The sequence below is a fragment of the Aspergillus clavatus genome, genomic scaffold (genome assembly GCF_000002715.2).
Source record: "Aspergillus clavatus NRRL 1 1099423829791 genomic scaffold, whole genome shotgun sequence".
Classification (NCBI taxonomy): domain Eukaryota; kingdom Fungi; phylum Ascomycota; class Eurotiomycetes; order Eurotiales; family Aspergillaceae; genus Aspergillus; species Aspergillus clavatus.
The window spans coordinates 1,318,569-1,342,051 of record NW_001517108.1 but is presented as its reverse complement, the minus strand read 5'-3'; the positions used below and the strand labels follow the sequence as shown (position 1 = coordinate 1,342,051).

The following is a 23,483-nucleotide window of genomic DNA, read 5'->3' as shown; positions in this document are numbered from 1 at the left end:
GCGGCGATTGTTTTTCTTTTCTTTTCTTTTTTCTTTTTTGCGCAGGTCTCAAATTTCCCCAACCACTCTGCTATATCATCCAGGAAGAATTGCTCACATCAACGACATGACTTGACATGAATCACACCTCCCTTCTCACCAGACAATTCCAGCGCCATTTCTCAGCCTGCCCGATCAATCACCACCTCGACTCTTTCACCCGCCGCCTCTTCAAGCTCCCACCTCGCCCTCCCTCTCCCTCCCAACACCACAATGACCTTGACTCCTTCCTCGCCTACGCACAGCGCACCTCACTCCCCCAAACAAGCACCTCCTACATAGGCACCCATTACGAATACACCGTCCAGCAAACCCTCCGCCGCTCCGCCTTCGACCTCCACCGCGTCGGCGGCCGCGACGATGCCGGCATCGACCTCGTAGGCACCTGGCACCTCCCGCAACACGAACACCCGCTCCGCGTCTTCGTGCAGTGCAAGTCTCTCAAGACGAAGCTGGGGCCGAACCTCGTGCGCGAACTCGAGGGCACATTCCGCCAGTCGGCGCCGGTGGGGTGGCGCGGCGTCGCCAAGGTCGGGGTCCTGGTTGGGCCGCGCGAGGCGACGAAGGGCGTCCGGGAGGCGATGGCGCGCAGTGCGTGGCCGGTTCTATGGATGATGGTCGAGCGGGACGGGGAGCTGCGGCAGGCGCTGTGGAATGCGCGGGTGGAGGAGCTGGGGTTGGGGCCGTTGGGGGTGGAGATGTTATATGGCGGTGGTGGGGGTGATGGTGATGTTGGGTCGCGCAAGCGGATCGGCTTGACCTGGGATGGGTGTCAAATGCCATCTATGGATCAGGTTGAGGAGCACATGGCTCAGTTGCAGGCTGACTGGCTCCAGCTGTGGGATTCGGGTGCCGACGCGCCCACGAGTCGCCAGGGTGAATTATTGGATCTGATACAGCGGCTGTATCCTGATGAGAAGCCGCTTTTGTCAGGGAAGGGGACGTGCAGCACTTTGACTGATGCAGATAGGGCGAAGGTCCTACAATCGCTTCGGAACAAGTCACAGTCTTCTGGTGAGGATAATTGAACCCATCCGTCATCGCCGCGGCACAGGCAGGCCTTGCCCCGTTTATAATGGCCGATTCTGCCAATAACAAAGAAAGCTGATAGACATCATCTTGCGTTGAAATACTGCATAAACCTTTGGGTATATCCAAGAAAAGAAAGGACGCAAACACATGAAGAACACCATGAACATCACATCATTAGTCCCCAGACTCCAACTGTACGCCTGAAAGATACTCCCCGCCCGGTAGTCATACGCCGTAAAGAGAAACTGCACACTCGATCAACCCTGCATCGTCGACCAGAAGTAGTTGGCATAAAAGAACCGCGAGAACTTCGGGTCGATGTTGACCACGTGCACATCTCCCTTGCGACTGTTCCGAATCACCGCCTTGCCAAAGTTGCCAGCGTCGTCCGCCTCGATGTCAATGCCCATGGAGCGGTAGATCTTGAGCCGTAAACTTGTTCAACACTGTTAGTTCTTCCTCATAGCTCATGAAGACGCCAAAGCTGAAACTCACATAGTCGCGTCATCAGCCTCTCTCTCCCTTCGCGTAGTTTCATCACCCTCCAGTCCTTGGGCTTCCAGATCGGCCAACCTCTCCTTGAGCATTTCCAGCTCGCCTTCCAGCCGCTCCGCCTCGATCTCATACTCCGTCGCCGCCTTGGCAATACGGAACTTCTTTGTGTCGAGTTCAACCATCTGCGCCCCGTGTTTGGCCGAGTCGTGCGCTGCAACGGCCTCCTCATGCTGCGTGGTCAGAGCTTGGAGGTTCCGGGAGAGCTTGCGCAGAGCGGACTCGGCATCGCGCTTCCGGAGTTCGCGGGATTGTTGCAGAGTTGACAAGGAGTCATTGATGCGGGTGACAGCTTGCTTGTCCGGTTGGATATTGAAATTGCCGATGGTGTGATGGATGAGCTGGAGATTGTCAGTCTGGAGTCCGTAGGATGACGACATGCATGGATGACATACCGTCGCGGGATCTTCGTCGAGCAACATTTTGATAGAAGGGTTTAGATGTTGCGAGTAGGTCTCTTCTTTTTTTTTTTTTTCCTTTTTGTTTTGCGTAGTAGCGTCTTCCTCTTCTGGTTTTGGAGCTTGAGTACTGTCTGGTTGATGGGAATTCGCTGGTGTTGACGATTTGGCCGTTGGGGGAGCAACCGCCACAGCGCCACAGCTTGTGGATGCACAGCCGCATGTTAGTGGGTGACGAAACAACTGGATGGAGAGACATGAAGAATAGGTAGCGATATGATGCCTACTTCGACTCGGTGATTCTCGTTGCTTCCTCCGACTGGTTATCAGCTTCAAAGGACATTTTCTTCAAGTATCCTCACTAGCGGTGTCTTCTTCACTCAAACGTTTTCTATCGCCATAACTTAAACACACAAGATGGGATCCAATCTACCATGTATGTACACACCCCCCAGGCTGCAGCTGTTCTACTTGTGCACCAGAACTAACCACGTCGTTGCTCTAGATGCGGCCGATGCGGAGAGGTCAGCTACATTCCGAAGATTCCCCAGTGAACTGCACACCAAGCTAATACATCCCCACCTTCAGTCCGTTGAAGCCAGCAGAGCTCCAGGTCCTGCGAGCACAGTATGAGAAGGAGGGCGACTATGTGGGAATCCAGACGAAGTTCAACTACGCATGGGTATGTCTCCCGACGATATTACTTGAAGACGAGGAGCTTCTTTTCTTCCTTAGACTGTCGGTCACAGCTGACAAAGCCAGGGCTTGATCAAATCCAACGCTCGCACCGATCAACAAGAAGGCGTCCGTCTCCTGTCAGAGATCTTCCGCGCCTCCCCGGAGCGCCGGCGGGAATGCCTCTACTACCTAGCCCTCGGGAACTACAAGCTTGGGAACTACGGCGAAGCCCGACGATACAACGACCTCCTCCTGGAGAAGGAGCCGGCGAACCTCCAAGCGGCCAGCCTCGGATCGCTCATCGATGACAAGGTCTCGAAAGAGGGTCTGATGGGGATTGCGATCGTAGGTGGTTTGGCTCTGGCAGCTGGACTGGTGGGTGGAATCGTCTTCAAGGGTGCTGCCAAGAGACGATGAGAGGGCCACAGTTCTTCCCAGTCGATGGGGGACACGGGTGTATGTGTATATATGATGGGCTATATTGCGGCTGGGATTTCTCTGACTCTCATTTTCTTTGCTCTCTCTCTCTCTCTCTCTCTCTCTCTCTCTCTCTCCTGTCCGGGAATTGTTTAGCATATGAGGCGTTGTTTTTTTTTTTTTTTTTTTTTTTTTGCTTTTGTTGTTTGTCTACTTTTCGAAACCGCAGAACAGAGGATACGATACTGATGCCGAGGTTGGATTTTATTCGGGATGGGGGGATTCATGTTGTACAGCGTTGTTGTCTGTCATCTTTTCTTTTTCTTTATTTTTTCTTCTTTCATCTGTTCTTTGTATGAACTGGCAGGATTTACGTGTTCCACTTACTGGGCTGTCAACATAGTGAATGACTCTTTTTGGGTGAGTGTCAGTAGACAACTTCAGTATAATCCGCCACAGGACGAGTGAATCAGCTGTCAACGTCATCCGCATCCAAACGGCGGCTTGTTTGTTCGCCTGGCTTGCGCTGCTCTACCGTCCACTGTCTACTGTCTACTGTCTATCTAGTTTCCTCGGCCTCGTTGTCTTTTTTTTTTTAATTTTTTTTTCTTTCTTTCTGGTCACTGGTTGCAATCATTCTCCGAGAGGAACAACAAGGAATCGCTTACTCTGCTGGTGAAAAGAAACACCCCTCCCTTCACTATGATTCTGGGGGATTCGGCCATCCTAGGGACCACGACACACGAATCTCTCACTGTCTGACCTGCTGGTGCTCCTCTCATCGATAGCTGCTCTCTCACCTCTCTGCTCCTCTCGGACTTTTCTTCCAACACTTGCATCCTCCATCCTTCACGGTCTCATGGACAACCTCGCCATGGCTGATGCGGGGGACCGTATGTTCTGCCATGCCTGTGGCGGGGTCTGGCTGAAAGACGCTGCCAACGGACTCAACTGTCCTCATTGTCAATCCGATTTTACAGAGATCGTACGTTCGCAACTTGCCCCGTCTCGATCCAGAATGAGAGATAGTCTCCTGCTAACCTGGTTTAGATCGAAATCCCGCCCGATACAGAAGAACCCTCCCCGCGCCCGTCCCAGGACTCAGCGCTTCACGATGGCCACGCACAACCCCAGGTGAACCCTTGGGCCGATCATAATCCGTGGGCGAACCAAGAGGATCAGGATGACCAGTTTCCATGGCGTCCCGGCTATTCGCATCGAACATACAGATCTCCCGATGGTCGCTGGACATTTACTACGACCGCGACGAACCTGGGAGGGCGCAGCTTCGCCACCGGACAGGCTTCGAATCAACAGAGGCAAATGCCGATTGATCCGCTGATGCCGGTCATGCGCAGCTTGGATACCATCTTCCAGGGGCTGGCTGCGACTTATCGCCAGGGCCAGAATCAAAACCCGAACCAGAACCGGAGCCAGGATAGAGACCACGGTGACAGCACCGGTCAAGCAAATGGATCAGACTCGGATACGCATCGCCTTCGGGAAGACTCGCCGGAATTCACTCCCACCGACAGGTTGTTCCCAAGAGACGCAGATGGTCCGCAGCCCATGGCACCGCCTTTGGGCACTCTGGGCGAGTAAGCATTCTTTCTGTTCGGGTAGAACATATCTATGTGCCATGCTGACTCGAGCAGTATCCTGGAATTACTCCGCGCCGATTTTGGAGGCAACACCACAGGGGGAGTCCGTGTCATGACCGGTCCGAACCCTTTGGCCATCCTCTCGACTCTCCTCAACGTTGATCGACATGGGGACGCCGTCTACTCCCAGGAGGAGCTGGACCGGGTCATCTCCCAGTTGATCGATCAGAATATCAATCGGACAGGGGCTCCGCCGGCCCCCGAAAGCGCCATCCAGTCCCTACCGAAGAAGAAAGTCGACGAGGAGATGCTGGGCCACGAAGGCAAAGCGGAGTGCTCCATCTGCATGGAATCGGTCGAGGTCGGTACGGAGGTCACAGTCCTGCCCTGCAAGCACTGGTTCCACTACGCCTGCATTGAGGCCTGGTTGACCCAGCACAACACTTGTCCACATTGTCGTCGGGGGATCGACTCTTCCAATCAGTAAGTTTTTTGTCTATCTACAACTATGATAAGAATATCTGAATAATGTCTATGTAGAACGGAGGGTACGAGTAGAAACCCAGTGGTCATTGGCGACAGCCCTGAACCTATTTCTCCTCAGCGTCGCCGTAGTAGTGTGCAGCAGCAGCAGCAGCCGCCGCACAGCGGGCAGCCTGCAACATGGTCTGAACAGCAATCCTGGAACAACCCACAAGCACATACCTCGGAAACAGACGAGCAAGGCCAACAACACTCCAGTCACAGCGACGGCGGTGGCGGCTTTGCTGGATGGGTCAGGAGCCATTTTGGAGGCAATCAGTCATGATCATCTGTGTTTGGCAGTTGGTGATCCATCGGCTAATACGGCCTCACTGCACTAGACTAATGGTGATTGCTCTTTTTTTTTTCTGCTTATGGCGACGGCTACAGGGTGTTCTCGCATCTGATCGTGTTTTATAGATGGAACCAGGCTGTTGTTGGTTCATAACCGGCCATGGGGAGTACGGAACTTTTTGGGATAAGACGATGATTACCACGAGGCCCATGTGTGATTGTAAATAAAATTGAATTCAGAGCATCTGCTGGACATGACCATCCAACCTCTCCCGACTTGTCCATTTCCAGCAGCATTCCAACAACCTCACTCATCGTCTTTCGCAATCGAAACCTGATAGCTCCTTATCACCTCGGTCCTTTCGCCCTTTTGCTGCTCCACTTACACTATCATGAAGCTCCACAGCCTGCCCCGCCCCCGCGGCGCCAGGGGATCGGTATTTAAAAGGAGACAGGTGTCGGCGTCGCCCTGCGCTTCACATATCAGAGCCACCATATCTGTACTCGGCCCCAGGAAACACCATGAAAACAATATTCACCAACGGCCTCATCGTCCGAGGCAGTGGCAAGGCGCAATCCGAGCCAGTCTCATGCTGCATGATCGTCGAGGATGACAAGATAGCGTATATCGGCGACGAGCACGATGAAGCCATCGCTCTGGCCAAGCAAGAATCAGATGTCGAAACCGTGGATCTGGAGCAGCGAACCGTCATCCCCGGCTTTATCGACGGGTATGTCCCAACTCTGGGTCGGTGAAAAATCAACCAACTAACCAGGCCCAGACACATGCACCTCCTCCTCTTCGGCGCGAGCCTCTCCAAAATCGACCTCAGCCACTGCAGGAACCTCGCCGACATCCGCGCCACGATCCAGCAAGCCGCGCAGGAGCGCCCGCACGCCCAGCGCCTCTTCTGCCGCGGCTGGATGCACTCCATGACCGACGGACAAGCGCTGGCCAGCATGCTCGACGACCTCGACCCGCGGCCCATCTTCATCGACTCCAAGGACCTGCACTCCGCCTGGTGCAACCGCGCCGCGCTCGCCGAGCTCCAGGTCGCCGACACCCCCGACCCCGCCGGCGGCACCATCCACCGCGACGCGGCCGGCGCCCCCTCCGGTCTCCTCAGTGAGGCCGCAGCCGTGAACCTCGTCTGGCCACACGTCGCCGCGGTGGCCTCGGCGGAGGAGAAGCGCGAGTTCGTGCGCGCCGCCGTCCGCGCCTACAACGCCGCGGGCTATACCGGCGTCGTGGAGATGGCGATGGACGAGAACGCGTGGAGCACGCTGCTGGAGCTGCGCGCGCGCGAGCCGCTCCCGCTCCGCATCGCCGCCCACTGGATCATCACGCCCGCCGCCACCGTGGACGCCTGCCTCGCGCAGGTCGACCGCGCCATCGCCCTGCACGCGGTCCACAACGCGCGCACCTCGCCGGACTTCCGCATCGCGGGCATCAAGGTCATCTGCGACGGGGTGGTGGACGCCTGCACGGCGGCGCTGCTGCAGCCGTACGCTTCGGGGGCGAGCGAGGCCGGAGCTGAGGCCGGAGCTGGGGTCAACTGCGCGCCGCTGTGGCCGGCGGAGATGCTGCGGGCGGTGGTGGCGCGGGCGGACGCGGCGGGCCTGCAGTGCGCGCTGCACGCGATCGGGGACGCAACGGTGCGGCTGGCCATCGACACGCTGGAGGCGGTGGGGACGCGCGGGCGGCGGCACCGCATCGAGCACCTGGAGCTGACGGCGGCGGACGACGCGGCGCGGCTGGGCGCGCTGGGCATCACGGCGTCGGTGCAGCCGGTGCATGCGGACCCGGCGATCCTGCGCGCGTGGCCGCGGCTGCTGGGCGAGGAGCGGTGCGCGCGCGCGTTTGCGTATGCAGAGTTCGTGCGGCCGAAGGAGGCCACGACGCAGGCACAGGGACAGGGACAGAGACAGGCGCAGCCGCCGCCGCCGCCGGCACCACTGGCGATCGGAACGGATGCGCCCACGGCGCCGCATCTGCCGCTGCGGAACCTGTACACGGCGACGACGCGGCGGTCGGCGCGCGAGCCCGCGTCGCTGGAGACGGTCAATCCGCATTTCCGGCTGTCGCTGCTGGAGGCCGTCACGGCCGCGACGGCCGGGTCGGCGTACTCGTGCTTCGCGGACGGGTTCACGGGGAGTCTGGAGGCGGGCAAGAAGGCGGATTTTGCGGTTGTGGATATGGCGTGGGAGGCGGAGAGGTTGCTCGACGCCTCGGTATATGCTACGTACTTTGATGGGCGGAGGGTGTATAGCCGCTGACCTTTTCTCTTTCTCTCTCTCTCTCTCTCTCTTTCGCTCTCTCTTTCTCTCTTTCTCGGTGTGTACGGGTGTATACCTCTTTATGTGTGTAGATCACTTGATGTGTGCATGGTATACGCATAAATACCTCTTTATGTGCGTACGTCTGTAAATACAAGAGCCATCTCAACCCCCCATCTCTGTCTGTAATCGATAAACTCGCTCACTCCTTCGCGACGGCAACCTTCCTCACAACCTTGTTGCACAGCTCATCCAGCACCCCACCCACCCACTCAAAGTCGCTCTTCTCCAGATACACCTGCGCGCTCAGCCTCGTCCACAGCCACCCGCCATGCGCAAACACCGGCAGAAAAGTGCCGTAGTCGCGCACCAGCGACTGCTGCATATCGCCGACGACCTCGGCGACCTGCGTCGACAGCAGGGTCGCACGGGCGCCGGTCCCGGCAGCCGCAGCCGCAGCCACCGCAATAGGCAGACGCACCGTGGCTAACGCACAGCGGCGGAGCTGGCTGACCTCGCCGTCCTTCAGGCCCGGCTCCTGCAGGACCTCGGTCCCGAGCGCGGCGGCGACGGCGTCGCCGGCCTCGTGCGCCAGCGTCTCCAGGTACGCGTAGATGCGGTCCTCGCCGCCGCAGACCTGGGCGCGGAACTTCAGCGCGGCGGGCACACACAGGTACGCGGTGTCGTCGGTGGTGGAGACTAACTCGAAGAGCTGCTCGAAGGGGGACTTGGAGCCGGCGCTGCGGCGCATGGTCGAGGCGGCGGTGGCGGGCGATGTGGACGCCGGGATGAAGCCCCAGGAGGTCGGGAGCGTGGTGCGGATGAGGGCCTGGTTGCGGCGGGGCACGTAGAGCACGGCGCAGCCGCGCGGCACGTACAGCCACTTGTGGCAGTTGCTGGTGAAGAAGTCGGGCTGCAGGGCGCCGAGGTCGAGCGGGATCTGGCCGATGCCGTGGGCGCCGTCGACGCAGCTGAGCACGCCTTCGGCGCGGCAGGCGGCGACGAGGCGCTCGAACGGGAAGCGCACCCCGGGCATGCTGACGATGGTGTCGAAGACGGCGACGCGGACGTTCAAGCCCTCGTCCTTGGCGGCGTGGACGGTCGCCAGGAACCGGGCGACGAGCTCATCGTGGCTGATGGGGAACTGGTACGGGACCTTGCGGATCTGCAGCGGGGTGGTCTCGAGCAGCGAGACGAGCGCCTTTTCGACGGCGCCGTAGACCGTGTCGAAGTAGACGAGCACGTCGCCCGGCTGAAACTCAAGGTTGCGCAGCACGGTATTGACACCGGTCGTGGCGTTCTTGACCAGCACGCACTCGTCGGTGCGGACGTTGAGCAGCGATGCCACCGCGGCGCGCGCTTCGTCAATCAGCCGTGGCTGCGTATACCGGCTGAACGGGTCGGGACGGCCCTCAGCCTGTGACTGAAAGTCCTGGAAAGCCGTCTGGACGGCACGAGGATACGTGCCAACGGAGCCTGTTCCGTAGGTTAGCGGGTTTGAAGCGTATTTCCATGGAGAGAGACGTGCCATGATTGAGATTCTTGTAGTCGGCATCGAACAGGAAATGCTCCTTGGCCATAGAAGGCCCAAAAGGCGTGAGAGAAGAACACATTCTGGTGGGAGAGTGTAATGGTGAAGAACTGAAGCCGAACAACGGAACAGAGCGGGGGAAGAAGCTGTAGATAAACTCCACTTTTTAATGAAATACGAGAGAGCGCAGTGAGTCATCCACCACAACACGCTCCACAGGACAATTCGGAGTCATTGCAGATGACAAGACGACAGCACTGAAACTGGGCTTCTCAATTGGTCGTCAAGAGGTTTTATCATCTACATCCGAGACCGTTACGAGGTATGCGGCGGATATCGTCGGCCTGCAGCTGTATAGGAAGAGAGACCCAGTCGAAGAAGTGGCAGGTCAACAACTCATCGAGGCTACACAGACAGATAAATAAAAAGACAAGAAGAATTGACTACTGCTATTCGGTGCAGACATATGATACAAGAAAGTGACAACAGAGTAGATACCCAAACGGGGCGTAGATAAAGATCCTCACAGGGACTTACTTGTATCCGCTGTGAACCATCTTGACTCGAAAGAACACCATGATCCGTAGTCCACACGGACTATCCATCAATCGCTACTGTTTCAATGCGGATTTACCGCTTGCCCTTCTTGCGGGGTGCCACAACCTTGAACGCCGCGTTGCTGCTCTCCTCTTCGCGGTGCACGTTGGACGAGCCCTTCTTGGCCACTTCACTCCAGCCACCGCCAGCAGCATTCTTCTGGTCAGCAAACGCACTAGGAGCCACAGGGTCAACGATGCCCTTGTCTGCCTGCTTGCGGCGCCGAATGAACTCCTCGGCGAATCGTCGGCCATCCAAGGTCTGCGAATTGGCGTACACCGAGTCCGAGATGATCTCGGCCTCGGCGGGCAAGAAAAGCAGTTGTTGGACAAAGTCATCCACTAAAGTTCACATTAGTTTGATTGAACAGAAAAGAAAAGTGCTTAGGACCAGAAGAGAAGAAAAGAAAAAAAAAAAACTCACCGTTAATGTTGCTGTTGAGCCCCTTGCCCAGGGACAACTTGGCCCACTTGGTAAATTCCTCCAGTGCGCGATTGGCGTTGGAAGGGGAGGTGCTGCCAACAGCAACGGGCCGAGGAGTGGCAACTGGGACGGCTCGGGGCTTGGCCGGAGACGCCACCAAGGGGACGGTACCGCTGCTTGCGCGAGGGCCTGCAGGCGCGGCTGGGGGCTGCTTGGCCTTGCCGCCAGCGCCGACGGTGGTCCAGGCGCCGGGAGTAGCAGCAGCCACGGAGGGCGAAGCGGGAGCCTTGCTGGCGAGATCCGCATAGCGCTTGCCAGTGGATGGAGCGGGAGGAGTCGGGGTGGCACTTTGAGTAACGGCCGCGGCGGCGGCCGCCGCCGCCGCCAGACGCTGCTTGCGGGCTTCTTCTTCCTTCTGGATCTGGGCCAGAGTCTTCTTCGCGGCACCAGTGGAGGTAGTGGTCTGACCCTTGCTGTTCCATACGGAACCAGCAGACGTCGGGGTAGCAGGCGATCCAGCACTGGCCCAGTTAGCGGTGGATGGGAGGCCAGGGGCCTGCACTTGAGCTTGGCTCAGGCGCTCCTGTTCCGCCAAGAGCTGGGCGCGACGAGCCGCAGCAGCCAATTCCTCCCGCTGTGCTGCATTGCGAGCCTCTGCCTCCTGGATCTCCTTCAGGGAAGGTCCCTTGGGTACCTCATTGGCTTCCCGAGCCCATGGAGCAACCGATGTGGCAGGGGCATCAACTGGCGTTTGGGTCTGAGATCTCGAGTGTGCTGCCAGAGATTCGGCCACGTTCTGGCGGTTGCGCTGAGCGGCAGGGGCGGGAAGAGGCGATGCGGATGGGGGAGGGGGGAAAGGATGGGGCATCGCGCTATCACCCTTGATGGCCCAGGCGGCATCCGCTGGAGCTTGGATTTGTTCCTGCTGTTCCTGTTCCTGTTGCTGCTGCTGCTGCTGCTGCTGTTCATGTTGCTCCTGCTGCTGTCTCTGAGCAGACGCGGCCTTCTGCACCTGCTGGGAAAGAGTGAGAGGGGCCTCGTCGCCGAGTGCAGGGATCTGTTCAGCGGCGGAGCTAACAGTGGTCTTCTGAGGGGACCCGATTGGCTCAATCTCGGACTGTTGAGATGGGGCAGTAGGTTGAGCAAGCATCTCTTCAGCGAGCGGCATACCATAATCGCCTTCTTGAGCTCTTAGGGTATGGAATTGCTGCAGTCGTTCCTCGTGCAGCTGCTGATCGAAGAGACTGTCTCCCTGGAGACTGTCGAACTGTTCCTGTTCCTGCTGCAGCCGAGCCCGGTCTTGCAACATCGTCGCTACCTGCTGAGGGTGAAAGAGATTATCTGGCTGGCGCCCTCCGAATGACGAAGGGCTGCCAAATGCGAACGGGTCAGGACGACCCACATTCAGGCGTTCGAGGAGAGGCGCAAGCTGATGCTGGCTGTTCACCAAATCCGTGCCGATCATCTGTGGGCCCACGTTTGGCAAAGCTCCTCCCTGTCTCAACGGTGGGGCTGCATCGAAGAACCCGGCGACGGATGGAGGCTGTTGCTGTTGTTGTTGTTGTTGTTGCTGCTGCTGTTGCATTGGTCCTTGAATGGGGGAGGGTTGGAAGCCGATGGGAGACGCGATACTCCCAAAGCTGGGCTGACTATGAAGACTGTGGGCACTAGAATGATGCTGAAGCTGATGGGGATGCACGCTGGGATGAACCGTCCCTTGCAACTGCATTTGCTTCATCATGGCTTGCTGCTGTGCGAGATGTTCTTTCTGTCTGGCCATCAGATATTGTTCCTCTTGCTTCCGGCGCTCCAAGGCATTTTGCTGTTCGGCAGTCAGAGTGGTTCCGAAGCTTGGGAAACTACCAGGGAAAGGAGGTTGAGCGGTGCCAGTCGAAGCTCCGGTCCAATGGCCAGGGCCAGGATCCGGGCCGTGAGGGATTCCGATCTGGGGGACGAGGAAGGGTTCCCGCGAGTTCCCAATGCGTCGGACTAGCTGCGCAAGAGGCTCGAACTCCGTATCTTCAAGCTTCTTGATCTGCAGATCCGGGCTGAAGAAGCCTGCCTTGAACCAATCGTGCATCTCGAGCCCCGTCCAAGGGCCTTGAATGTTGCCTTGCGGATCACGGTAGATCCAACGCATACGGTCAGGCATCACCATGGTTCGCTGTTGGGCAGGGGGCACGGAGCCAGAATTACTTCCAGACTGGCCCGGTGTCAGACTGGGCTGCGGGACATCCATGGGCATGGAAACGGGAACGGAGCCGATCGCAGAGACCGGAGTCTGGGAGGCGGAGGTCGTCCCGGGTTGAGCTGACTTATCGGCTGGGCCTTCTTCATAGGATGTCAGCTCATGTCTCAGGTTCTGTCGCCCTTTTTCTGTTATATTCTTACCTTGTGGCTGAGAGCCATCGTCCAGGCTGCCAAGATCTTGTCGCGCCTGGTCCCCTTGCATCTGCTCCTGCATTGCTGGAGGGAACAAAGACCCTAGCTTGCTGGAACGACCAATACTACCAGTGCCCGTAATACCAGGGCTGAAGATGCCACCGCCTCCTAGCGTGGACAGACTCGGCGACTGGAGGTCTCCCATGGTGCCAAAGATTGGATCTCCAAATCCAGTGGGGAAGGCAGACCTTTCCCGAGTAGGGGTACCAACGGCGCCAGAAGACCAAGCAGAAGCACCTCCAAGGGAGGGAAGTCCGCCTAGACCACCGAGACCGGAGAAACTGCGGTTTCCTGCCGCACTCGAAGTCTGGCTACGGTCAATAGAGGGCAGGTCCATCCCGGATCCGACTCGGCGCATCGAACCAAAGGGACCGGAGGTGTCCCGCAATTCGGTGAGACCGGGATGGTGGGTGTTTTGAATGTCCGATCCGTCGGTCTCGACGTCATCCGCATCGACACGTTCGCCATGCGGGCTCTGGTAAGGATTGGTGTTGGTGGGGCTGGTCGGTTCATGACCCTGGAGCAGGCTCGGAGTGGGATTGCGGGAATTCTCATGGCTCTGCATCAGTTCGCGGAAGCCAGGAATGCTCGATGTCATTCCGAAGGCAGAGAAGCCCAGCTGATCAACACTGGTTTGCGCTGATGTTCCCACATCCTGAGAGCCGCCAAGGGCGGCACTTCCACTGCGAGGTTCCTCCGCAAAGGGATTGGTCTCACTGCGGCCAGTGCGTGTCTTGACAGGTTCGCCCCAGGGGGACTGCGCGCGTTTCTCCCCGTCTGTCTCCGTCAGACGTTCGAGATTGGTGAGAGATGGTTTCTCCTTGACGGAAGCTGCGATATCCTCCGAACTATCCTTGGAGAACAAGCCCTTTAGACGGCTCTCTCCGCGGAGACTTCCGAATCCCGCTTTCTTTTCCGCAGTCGGTGTCTGAGCAGTACCCGACGGCAGCGAGAAAGCCCCAAAGGCCCCCATCGGCGAGAAGTTGGCACTTTGCGAGGCGGACCCCCACGGGGAGCTTGATCCACCACTCGCGGGGGCCAAGGGATTGGTCACACTCCGTTTCAGTGAACCAAACGGAGAAGCGACTTCCGAGCCACCTTCGCGAGCAGGAGCTTCTTTCTCTTTTTGGTCCCACTTGGAGGTCGAGGAAGTATCGCGAAAATCGGTTTTACGACGGAGAAGGGACGGAGGCGGGGTGGCAGTGTTCGACTCGTCGCGGAAGAAGCGGGATCCACTGGTCGTAGGAGACGCGGCGTTGCCCACGGTATCGCCGGTCTCGCGGCGACGCGGTCCAGGACGCCCAGAACTGGGGGAAGAGGTGTTATAGTTATTCATATGGTTTTGAGGATACGAAACCGATGTCTTGCGTCCTGTAGTAGTCGGAACGGCATTTTCCTTGGCGGCGTTTGTTGGAGGAGGCTTCAGAGGGGAGTTGACCGAAAGGGAGAATAACTGCATCATTTAGCACGGTTTCAAGCTCTCACAGGACAATTCGCCAACGACAAGGAAGGGCGGGAGAGGTTAGAATGCCACGATTTAAATAAGAAAAAAAAGAAAAAAGAAAAAAGAAAAACGGAAGCATACCTCTTTCTCTTCATCGGTCATGTTCACCAGGCCCAACGGCTCCACGTGCCCACCATGATCCCAACAGACCTCAGGTCCAGAGGGATTGTCCTTGGAGTCCTCCCGCTTTCCCCAGGCTCCGTTAGCAGACGGCGTCTCCGCATGAGGATTCCAGTCGGCGACAAAATATTCCGCGACATGTTTGCTTAGAGCCCCTGTCTCGCGTTGAACTTTGTAGAGACTCAACAGCTGCTCTTTGGAATAACGATTCTCGCCGGCCGCGCCATTGCGGAGTGCGGTAGACTGATTCGAGCTCATATGTGGGGGGATGTAGGCACCGACCGCGGGTTGCGTAGCAGATGTGGTCTGAGGAACGTCTCGAGTTTGAGAAGGGTTTGTCGCGACTGAAGGACGGCGGAAAGTTTGTGTTGCTCCGTTCATGCGAGATCGAGACCTGCAAAGCCAAGGGTATTATATTAGTTGTTGCACGAAAGTAATTTCTCTTTCTCTCTCTCTCTCTCTCTCTCTCTCTCCCGGAGTTTCAAGACGGCAAATGGACACATCCGCCGGGGGGGAGGGGGAGGGGGAGAAAAGAAAGGTAAGAGGTGTAAGGAAGCCGTGGATAGAGAATAATTGAGAAAAGACAAAGGGCAATTGCATACCATTCTGCACCGACAGAACCATCAGGTCTTCTGCTGGAGGCATCCTGGATGTTGCCAGCAGCGGCCGAGGCAAAACTCGAAGGGAGTGGCGTAGGCATTCTGGAAGCAATGGGCTGACTGATGAATGAGAATCACCGGTTCAGCAAAGAAAAGGAGGGAAATCGAGTCAAGACAAGACTCGTCGCGTCGAAGATAAGTTTAGAAGTTGTAGTTGTGGCGGATTGAGACAAGTGCGAGCAGCGTTGCGAACGTTCCTGGGAGGGCGGCGGTGGTTGTGGTGGAAAGAAACGATGCAGGACACGAGAGCAAAGAGCAGAGAGCAGTAGCAGATTCGCTGAAGCTGGAAGAGGACTAGATCAGCAAGCGACCGAGAAGGGAATCTTGCGACGGAAGAGGATAGGTCAACAGCGAGAAAAGCACAAGAGCACAACAGCATCACACCTTTTGTCTGGCTTTTTCTTTTATTTCTTGGTCTTCTTCGGAGGAAGAATCAGATAGGAGTGGTTTGGATTTGCAAAAACGCTAGCTAGACGGGATCCCAAGTCAAGAAGATCACAGAGAGATGGGAAAGTTCCTGGCATCAATGGAACTGAAGAAGCCAAAGAAAAATGGACGCGGCGGGAAGGCCAATCAGCAGCCCCTCGTGGAATTACCATCTGCGGTTTTCGTTGTTTTCGTTTCGTTGCCAGCCACAACCTATGGAATAATGGAAGCATTCTTCCCCAGGCCCAGAGGGGCGATGGGCGTTTACGCGGTTTTTACCATACGTACTCCATACACGCCGCACACACAAACGCACAATCAGGTATGGCAAGGAGGAAATCCGAGGCGCGACACATACAAAAGCAAGTCAGTCCTCAGTAGACTAGATAGCCGCTGGATGGAATCAAATCATATTTTAGAGACTACATCTATCATATATCATATCCACCCAGGTGATTGATTAGATCTCGTGAAGATGCCCAACGAGACCAGACCTGTCTCAAGGTCTAGATAGAGTCGACAGATTTGATCAGTCATCCGTGTAATGCTAGGTATCATTCCGTGGTGCGTGGGGTTAGCCACCCCGGACAGACCTACTCTCCCTTACTGCCACGTCGGCGTCTTAACTTGCCTGGAGACTGGAGAGTATGGACATTATACTCTGTAGTCTCCTGGGGCCATCGATCCACCTTGATTTGATTGTTATTAGCAAACGAGCATTCATTCCTTCCTTGATTTTGTGCGCTGTGCTTGCAGCAGAAGATGTAAGGTGTGAAAGGCAAGGTGTGGCTGAACTGCACATCCATACCAGCCGACCTTCTGGCAAAGGTCTGGGAGCCTCAGGCAGCGTTCCTGGGATGTGCAGCCGCAGACAAGCAGTCTTTATCTGCAGGGAGCAATCAGACACAAACAGGAGATAATGAATCTTCTGCTGCGACCCTGATGTCTGTCAGTTTGATGACCTGTAGAACATGAGCCTTGTATATCCAACAGCTGACGACCCTCCTCAGCCCAAGTATACATATATCATGTATGGAGTACGTACCCTAGTCAACAGACGAGCGATACACATACACAACCGTATACCACTATCCTACCAAGATGAAGCGGGATAGACTGACCAACACACCCTTCGCATGGTATTCCAATGGCAAACCACCTCGCACTGGCCATGCTCGAGGCGAGAACATCAACCCCTGCGCTCCAGAGCCATCATGCTGCCCTTCTACCCCAGGAAGACACGACCGATCACCCAGGCAAGGCAGTGCCAGCCCGGGCTGCTACAAGACATGCCCAGACCCCTCTTACCAGAAGTATCCGCAGTTCCAGTTCCAGCAACCTTTCTCCTCCTGCACTCTGGGGCCCCAACAACAACAGCAACAAGAAGAACAACACAGATCACCTCGCTGCGCTGGAAATCACCAGAGCCAGATACCACGCTGTGCCAGCTCCCACCAGCACTCTGCACCATTCGACCAGCCGGACTGCTGCCACGGCGACGTCCTCCGTGAAGAGCCTTGTGCTTTCGACCAGTGCTGCTCTGAGGAGAGGTTTTCCGCCCACGCCCACCAGCCTTGTCCTTCAGTAGACCCGTGCTGCCAGCTATCTTTCAACAGTTCCTTGATAACGAGCCAATGCAGAGTTTGTCTTCCAAGCTCCAACACACATTGTTGTGAGTCGGTGAAGTCAGTACTCAGCCAGTCCTTGCCATCAGCGAGACACTGTCAACGGCGCTTCTCGCGCGTCGAAAGCTGCGAACGCTTTGGTTGCTGCGAGGAGAGCTTTCTCAGCGAGTGTGAGACAATCAGCCGGGAGATTGGTGATGGGCCACGCGGTCGATTTCGGAAGTAGGTTTCTTTCGTCGGTGTTATGCTTGGGAGTTAGCTGCTGGATGGGTTGTCCGTGATGAGGTCTGAAATGGTTGAATCTGTATCTCAGTCTGATCCTTGTTCATTAGTTGTATATTTCTGGGGGTTTTTATTTTCGTGAATGGTTAGAAGCTACAACTTTTGCTCCAGTCCCTTTTGTTTTCTCAGGAGAATGCTTGTTGGTGACAGCATGGTCGTGATATATATATATATATATATATGTATATAAAACACCTAGACAGACCGAGGTCCGGGAATCCCGCTATCCCACCAGTAGCCACAAGAACCCAGTAATTTCTTCTTGAACAATGAGATATGATCGCATTAGACATCGCCTGTTTTCGTAGCCTCGTCCCTTTTCTTTGATCTTGGACCAGCCCTCAGAATATACCCCAGAGTTGCGGACCATTTCAGCCTCGGTTATTGATAAACAAGTATTATCATCGTCGTCATCCCCGCACGGATTACTGAGCAATCAATGGGATAGTCCATCTACTAGATCTCGCTAGATACTGTCCAACATCACTTATCTCTCCTTCAGTTATTCTTTTATTCCTTTGGGCTCGTTATTTGGGTGTCAGTACTCAACAAAAACGAAAAGCACTCGCAATCCACCACACAATGTCGAAAGCAGTCTTCATTTCCAAGATCGATGGCAAACCAGGCCAGGTCTACTACCCCCTCTCCGTCCAGACCTTGCCTCTGCCAAAACCCCAGGGACGCGAGCTCCTGCTGAAAATGACTGCCGCCTCACTGAACCATCGCGATGTCTTTCTGCGCCAACATCTGTATCCCGGTGTCACCTTTGACGTGCCTCTTGGAGCAGATGGCGTGGGTGTTGTTGTAGGAACTGGTCCAGACGTCTCCAGCCCCGAACGGTGGCAGGGGAAACGAGTGATCTTAAACCCCGGCATTGGCTGGAAGGATTCGCCGGATGGACCTGAACACCCCAAGGGCTATTGCATCATGGGCGGAACCAAATTTTACAACAAGGGTACATTGCAGGAATATCTGACCATTGACGAGTCCGAGGTGGAAGAAGCCCCGGAGCATCTGTCGGACGCAGAGGCCGCTGCGCTCCCGCTAACCGGTCTGACTGGATGGAGAGCTTTGGTGGTCAAGGCCGGAGAGAGAAATTCCAGCAAAGGTGCTGCTGTGCTGATCACGGGAATCGGGGGTGGTGTTGCCCTGATCGCTCTCCGTTTCGCTGTGGCAAGAGGTGCAGATGTATACGTGACAAGCTCCAAAGAAGACAAGATCCAGAAAGCCATTGAGCTGGGTGCGAGAGGTGGTGTGAGTTATAAGGAAGACGGATGGGAAAAAAAGCTTCTGGGGATGCTTCCTGACAGCAAGCACAACTTTGACGCCATCATCGACGGTGCCGGTGGTGATTCTGTGGAAAAGGCAGCCAAGTTACTCAAGGTTAGTGTGCTATTGAGGAATCTCAGCGATACGGCTCGACTGACCTTTGATCCAGGCGGGTGGTGTTCTGTCCGTATACGGAATGACTGCCTCGCCCAAGATGCCGTTCCTAATGCAGGCTGTACTCAAAAACATCGACGTCCGTGGCACCACTATGGGCTCTCGCAAAGAGTTCAAGGAGATGGTGGATTTTATCAAGGCTAATAACATTCATCCGGTGATCTCGCGTGTTGTGCAGACTGATCTGGGCGATGTTGCGGGACTTGACAGCCTATTCCAAGATATGAGAGAGGCTAAGCAATTTGGCAAGCTGGTCATCGAGTTTGGTAAGGCCTCGGGGAGCAAGTTATAAGTCGACTTAAGATAATGAAGATGATCCAGCTTTGTAATGAATGCAAAAAGCAACATGGTGATTGATAGGATGGTTCGAGGATGATGAGGAATAACTCCAAGGCAATAATATATAGGCCTGCAAGTGTTTGATGATTTAGATGAAGATAAAGATGAAGCTCTAAAGATCCTAAGCGATCTAGCTCCTTTGTTTTTTTTTTTTTTTTGTTTGTGTGATGCAGGTGGCTCTTTCTTTCTTCCTGACGGTCTCATCTCTGGGAGGAGTTGCACTCATATGTCTTTCTAAGATGTTTAGTATCTGGAAGACCTCATTCACATCACAACTCCCAAGGACAGCATCACAGAGCTATCATTCCTTCCTTTATCACCAGCAGACTTATTATCTTGACGACATCAATCCATCCACTCTTTACCCTTGATTACTATTCAGCATATCAACAGGTATTGAAGAAGCCGACATGAGTGCCAGCGGTGTCGAGCTAGACACGGACAGCATGTCCCCTAGCCTGCCTATTTTCCAGTGTTCCACACTCATCGACCCTCCTTCGTCTCCAGTCAAGGTGTGTTCTTTTGTCACGACTGCATATATATCTTCGAGTTTCAGAATCCTCATCTGTTAACCCCGGTTCAGCGATACTCCGCAGCCCTAGATGCGCTCAACGGGAGTAACAAGAACCTCGAATACAAGATCGCCAAGCTCCATTCAGGGACACTTTTGCTCAAGCTCGACTTGATGAAGCTCCAACGACACATGACATGCTTCCATCATGATCTTCTTGCCACATGGGAGGCCGACATCCTGACCAGACTCATCGAAGTGATCCACGAGCGACAAGGTCGAAATCTACCTGGTGGACATGCCCTGGGCGACCACAAGATGCTTGATCGAGGGGAGTTATCGGAAATCTATACGGCTGCAGCGGGGCATGTCGGCAAGAGAACGCTCAAGAGGCTGTTTGGACTATCCGAGAATTACTGGTTAGCCTTGCAGAAGTATGGAGAGGTATGTAGAAGGCTCATTCTGATCGCTTTGGGGTTCCGTTAATGTTGACTCCATAGATCGCGGATCTGCGCAGTACAACCCCCCCTCGCACGGCAGGCACATTTGCTCGGTGGCTGTTATCATCTGAGAATGAGAGGAATCCTGGACGCGCGGCGTTCTGGCTGAGATTGTTTCCGGTGTGCTACGGGAGGACTGCTGAAGAGTGTGCCAGCGTGGTCTGATGAAACCAACCTGGGGAAGAGAGGGAAGACGGTGCGATTGGAGTGCGTGAGATGTCATTCCTTTTGACGCAGGTAAGATAGAAGCAGAGATCGTTTCATTCAGGGTTCAATATCAATCACTTTTGGGTATCAAGGTGCGCACCATCCAGTGTCTTAGGCCCCATGGTCTTTGGCCCATCAATCAACAGGGCGACAGACAGATCACGGGAAAGATCGTCTTCAGAACAGCCACAGCCATCACCTCAAAGGGCCCAAACCGGCTTCCCTCTAGATTCTACACCGTGACCCATCATGATTTTCTCTTGCCTGGGTCACGGTGGCAAATGACAGCGCGATCCTCCCAGTCAGCAGACAGCGCTCTAGCAACAAGAGTGGCCATTTCAAGGGTACTATATGACTTGAAGATCTTCTAGCAGCCATGTAGTGACCGGCTGGTATTGACAGGAGGTAGCGCCGTAGCCGTCTGTGATGAGACATGGAGGCCCACGAAGACTATTCTGGGAAGATGCAGGTGAAACTAGCGCATCCGGTTGGTCCCTTTTCATTAACCGAGCGTCGAATGGGCTCGTCACATCGTCGTGCTCTGCATTGAGGACGCGGATGATTGCGCCTTGACCTAGCAGAGAAGCCCACTGGGGCCTATTTGCCCCTGAGTTGAGTCCCGGTCTGATCTGAATGGGCTTGCTTGGTGGATTTGGGTCGTGGTACGGACCATATCCGAGAGTCTCGCCCTAGTAATTTGCTTTGTTACGAACAGCTCGCGATTGGGCAGGATAACTCTTTCATCTGTGGCTGCGTGAGGGATAGTTTTTGCACAGAGTGCTTGTGGATGTCTGGATCCTTTTTCTTTTCCTTTCACTTGTGAGGTGATACTCCATAGTGGCGCTCGGAGTCCAGTCTGATTCCGTCGGAAGGGCCACATGAAGTCCTTCATCTCAGAGTCTAGGAGTATGCCTGCGAGTCTGGTCCTGCGCGGCCAGGAATGGACATGTTGACGAGCCATGGAATTGGCTGGCACGCCATGGCTGGTGCTGTCAAAAACCTCTGTCCAAGTCAGGACTGGTACGATACTAAGTACTCGACCACAGGGATTCGCTTTGTCCTCGCCCTCAGGCCCAGGCCGAATATATTATCCAGTTCTACTTGTCGTAGTCTGTCCCGATGGGCAAGAAGGATAATCTGCAAGCTTGTGATTTCTGCAAGTTGAGACCAGAAAAATAGTATGTTCTTTACGCACGGAGTCCGGAGCACGAAGCTTGGGGTGCTGGGGAAGATTTCCACTCAATGATGAGTATTCCAGTATCGACAGCTGGATATTGCATTGGGGTAATTCATTCGGTGTAGCCAGCCATTAGCCCAAGGTAGATACGGATCCTCCATTCTGCTGGACTGTCAAAGCTCTACCAGTAGGCCTTAACGCCCACCAGCTCCACGCATCAGACTGCACCTGTACACTGTAGAGACTTCCTTCGATGGCGTGTCTCCAACTTCCATGCCCGCCTTCCCCCGGTTCCAGCTCACGCTGGACCTAGAGCAAGGAGCTTACAATCCCATCGACTCCCAGATATCCGACCAGAATCGAGAATCCCGAATCCAGATCGTCGGATCTGATCTGATTGATCTATCTCAACTCTCCTCTTCAACACCCTTCCTCACAGTCACAGCAGCCAGCCCTCCGGGACAATCTACACAGGTCAGCATATGCATTGCATAGGTAGCTAGCGAGCTACATTTGGAGTACGTCATGAGGGTATACACCATCCACCATCCACCATCCTCTATCCACCATAGAGCCGCCAGCCAAGGCCAAGTCTTTCTGGCTTTCCGTCCAGTTTCTACCGCCGGAAGCTCACAGGTACAGTCACGCTCACAGTCGATCAAGGCCGGGGTCTTTCTTTCTTTCCGCTTGTGGGATCGTCATTCGTCGGTGACGGGTCGGTGGGATTATCTGGGTTGCGTTGGGCTATGTGACTGTATATATATATATATTTGTGTGTGTGTGTGTGTGGTTTGAGACAGGAGAAATGGAAACGCGATCTGTGTTTTTCTCTCCCTTTCTTTCGTAGTGGGAAGTCGGAAACGGTGGATGAGAGCTTTGTCGATAGAATAGCTTCAAAATTGAGAGTGAGAGTGAAAGATGGAGATGGAGATGGAGGTGGACGTCGAGAGAGGGATTTCTACAGGATCCAGTCCAGCCGTAGATGATGCCGAGGAGGTGAGGTGAGGTGAGGTGAGAGTTTTCTGTGTTTGGAGCTTCTTGGGAGGAATGCTGCAGGCTGCAGCAGAGATGACTCCGTTCTCCTTCTAAATACCCCTCACGGCCCTAGGGACGAAAGATGGAATCGAGCATCTGCAGTATCCTCGAAGCTTGCGCTCGATCCAGATAACAGGCATCTGATACCATCATCTCAGACCCCCATTCTGGAGAGGAACCTAGGGGATTAATATTGGTTAGATCCAAGCAACCAAGCGTGATACCAAGCCAACGGACTACGAGGAGTCTAAGATAAGAACCCAAAAAAAAAGAAGGCCAAGTACGGAGTATCTAGCAGGCTAGCACAGACACAGACACAGTTCCAGAAGCCGTCGCGATTCCCAGAGTAACGGAGCACATTCACCTCCGTATCAATATCAGTATCTCGTTCTGACGCTCCTGAGCCTGAGCCTGAGCTGTTCGACGCAAGGGAACCAGAAGCAGAACCGGAATATGCATCTGTTGACTGATCATGTCGACATGAAGACGGGGTCTCTCGGACCTGCAGGAACAAGGAACAAGAATCACTTTAGACGGGAGTACAAGGGTGCTGGGTGCGTGGTGCGTTCTGCGTCTCTATTCCCTTCCACCGTACTATGTATGTCCTACGGCCACAGAGTAGATTGAATCTAAGGGAGAATAGATAGTATGTACGGAGTACCTACTACCTGGATCCATGGAAGTCTCCAATCTCCATCCTACCGTCCTATCTGGAGTACTCAAACCCTCCAAGCTCAAAAGCCCTCAACCGAAACTCTCGAAAAAAAAAAAAAAACGGAAAAACAAGGACGACTTCCGTGATACAGACATAACTATGACACAATCCCTATCCCGCCTGGGCTGATGGAGCCG

At 55.1% G+C, this 23,483-nt stretch overlaps 9 protein-coding genes across 9 annotated transcripts, besides 20 other annotated features; 6 read left to right on the top strand and 3 right to left on the bottom strand.

The window, feature by feature from the left end:
• Positions 1-11: 11 nt before the first annotated feature.
• Positions 12-39: a microsatellite.
• A 77-nt stretch (positions 40-116) lies between these two features.
• On the top strand, positions 117-1,067 carry ACLA_072150 (uncharacterized protein; the record flags this gene model as incomplete). Its single annotated transcript, XM_001275607.1, has 1 exon — positions 117-1,067. One exon carries the CDS (start codon positions 117-119, stop codon positions 1,065-1,067), a length of 951 nt encoding a protein of 316 aa, XP_001275608.1.
• Positions 701-775: a microsatellite.
• A 261-nt stretch (positions 1,068-1,328) lies between the features above and the next one.
• ACLA_072140 (kinetochore Spc24 family protein) lies at positions 1,329-2,045 on the bottom strand (the record flags this gene model as incomplete). The annotated part of the gene is made up of 3 exons (XM_001275606.1): positions 1,329-1,506; positions 1,567-1,964; positions 2,019-2,045. 3 exons carry the CDS (start codon positions 2,043-2,045, stop codon positions 1,329-1,331), a joined length of 603 nt encoding a protein of 200 aa, XP_001275607.1.
• A 393-nt stretch (positions 2,046-2,438) lies between these two features.
• ACLA_072130 (mitochondrial fission 1 protein) lies at positions 2,439-3,116 on the top strand (the record flags this gene model as incomplete). Its single annotated transcript, XM_001275605.1, has 3 exons — positions 2,439-2,545; positions 2,610-2,703; positions 2,784-3,116. The coding sequence occupies 3 exons, from the start codon at positions 2,439-2,441 to the stop codon at positions 3,114-3,116; spliced, it is 534 nt and encodes a 177-aa protein (XP_001275606.1).
• A 100-nt stretch (positions 3,117-3,216) lies between these two features.
• Positions 3,217-3,253: a microsatellite.
• Positions 3,218-3,253: a microsatellite.
• A 33-nt stretch (positions 3,254-3,286) lies between these two features.
• Positions 3,287-3,311: a microsatellite.
• Positions 3,288-3,311: a microsatellite.
• Positions 3,312-3,427: 116 nt separating this feature from the next.
• Positions 3,428-3,469: a microsatellite.
• A 521-nt stretch (positions 3,470-3,990) lies between these two features.
• ACLA_072120 (putative RING finger domain protein) lies at positions 3,991-5,525 on the top strand (the record flags this gene model as incomplete). Its single annotated transcript, XM_001275604.1, has 4 exons — positions 3,991-4,101; positions 4,167-4,714; positions 4,772-5,200; positions 5,258-5,525. The coding sequence occupies 4 exons, from the start codon at positions 3,991-3,993 to the stop codon at positions 5,523-5,525; spliced, it is 1,356 nt and encodes a 451-aa protein (XP_001275605.1).
• A 530-nt stretch (positions 5,526-6,055) lies between these two features.
• On the top strand, positions 6,056-7,810 carry ACLA_072110 (amidohydrolase; the record flags this gene model as incomplete). The annotated part of the gene is made up of 2 exons (XM_001275603.1): positions 6,056-6,264; positions 6,316-7,810. The coding sequence occupies 2 exons, from the start codon at positions 6,056-6,058 to the stop codon at positions 7,808-7,810; spliced, it is 1,704 nt and encodes a 567-aa protein (XP_001275604.1).
• Positions 7,055-7,082: a microsatellite.
• Positions 7,811-7,815: 5 nt separating the features above from the next.
• Positions 7,816-7,867: a microsatellite.
• Positions 7,817-7,867: a microsatellite.
• Positions 7,868-8,012: 145 nt separating this feature from the next.
• ACLA_072100 (putative aminotransferase family protein (LolT)) lies at positions 8,013-9,365 on the bottom strand (the record flags this gene model as incomplete). Its single annotated transcript, XM_001275602.1, has 1 exon — positions 8,013-9,365. The coding sequence occupies one exon, from the start codon at positions 9,363-9,365 to the stop codon at positions 8,013-8,015; it is 1,353 nt and encodes a 450-aa protein (XP_001275603.1).
• A 606-nt stretch (positions 9,366-9,971) lies between these two features.
• ACLA_072090 (GYF domain-containing protein) lies at positions 9,972-15,127 on the bottom strand (the record flags this gene model as incomplete). The annotated part of the gene is made up of 4 exons (XM_001275601.1): positions 9,972-10,279; positions 10,362-14,256; positions 14,389-14,821; positions 15,030-15,127. The coding sequence occupies 4 exons, from the start codon at positions 15,125-15,127 to the stop codon at positions 9,972-9,974; spliced, it is 4,734 nt and encodes a 1,577-aa protein (XP_001275602.1).
• Positions 11,279-11,352: a microsatellite.
• Positions 11,906-11,943: a microsatellite.
• Positions 14,343-14,377: a microsatellite.
• Positions 14,353-14,377: a microsatellite.
• Positions 14,867-14,900: a microsatellite.
• Positions 14,868-14,900: a microsatellite.
• Positions 15,128-17,579: 2,452 nt separating the features above from the next.
• Positions 17,580-17,608: a microsatellite.
• A 393-nt stretch (positions 17,609-18,001) lies between these two features.
• ACLA_072080 (putative alcohol dehydrogenase) lies at positions 18,002-19,154 on the top strand (the record flags this gene model as incomplete). Its single annotated transcript, XM_001275600.1, has 2 exons — positions 18,002-18,802; positions 18,858-19,154. The coding sequence occupies 2 exons, from the start codon at positions 18,002-18,004 to the stop codon at positions 19,152-19,154; spliced, it is 1,098 nt and encodes a 365-aa protein (XP_001275601.1).
• A 457-nt stretch (positions 19,155-19,611) lies between these two features.
• ACLA_072070 (uncharacterized protein) lies at positions 19,612-20,377 on the top strand (the record flags this gene model as incomplete). The annotated part of the gene is made up of 3 exons (XM_001275599.1): positions 19,612-19,713; positions 19,758-20,156; positions 20,213-20,377. The coding sequence occupies 3 exons, from the start codon at positions 19,612-19,614 to the stop codon at positions 20,375-20,377; spliced, it is 666 nt and encodes a 221-aa protein (XP_001275600.1).
• A 1,756-nt stretch (positions 20,378-22,133) lies between these two features.
• Positions 22,134-22,166: a microsatellite.
• A 175-nt stretch (positions 22,167-22,341) lies between these two features.
• Positions 22,342-22,385: a microsatellite.
• A 204-nt stretch (positions 22,386-22,589) lies between these two features.
• Positions 22,590-22,612: a microsatellite.
• Between the last annotated feature and the right edge of the window lie 871 nt (positions 22,613-23,483).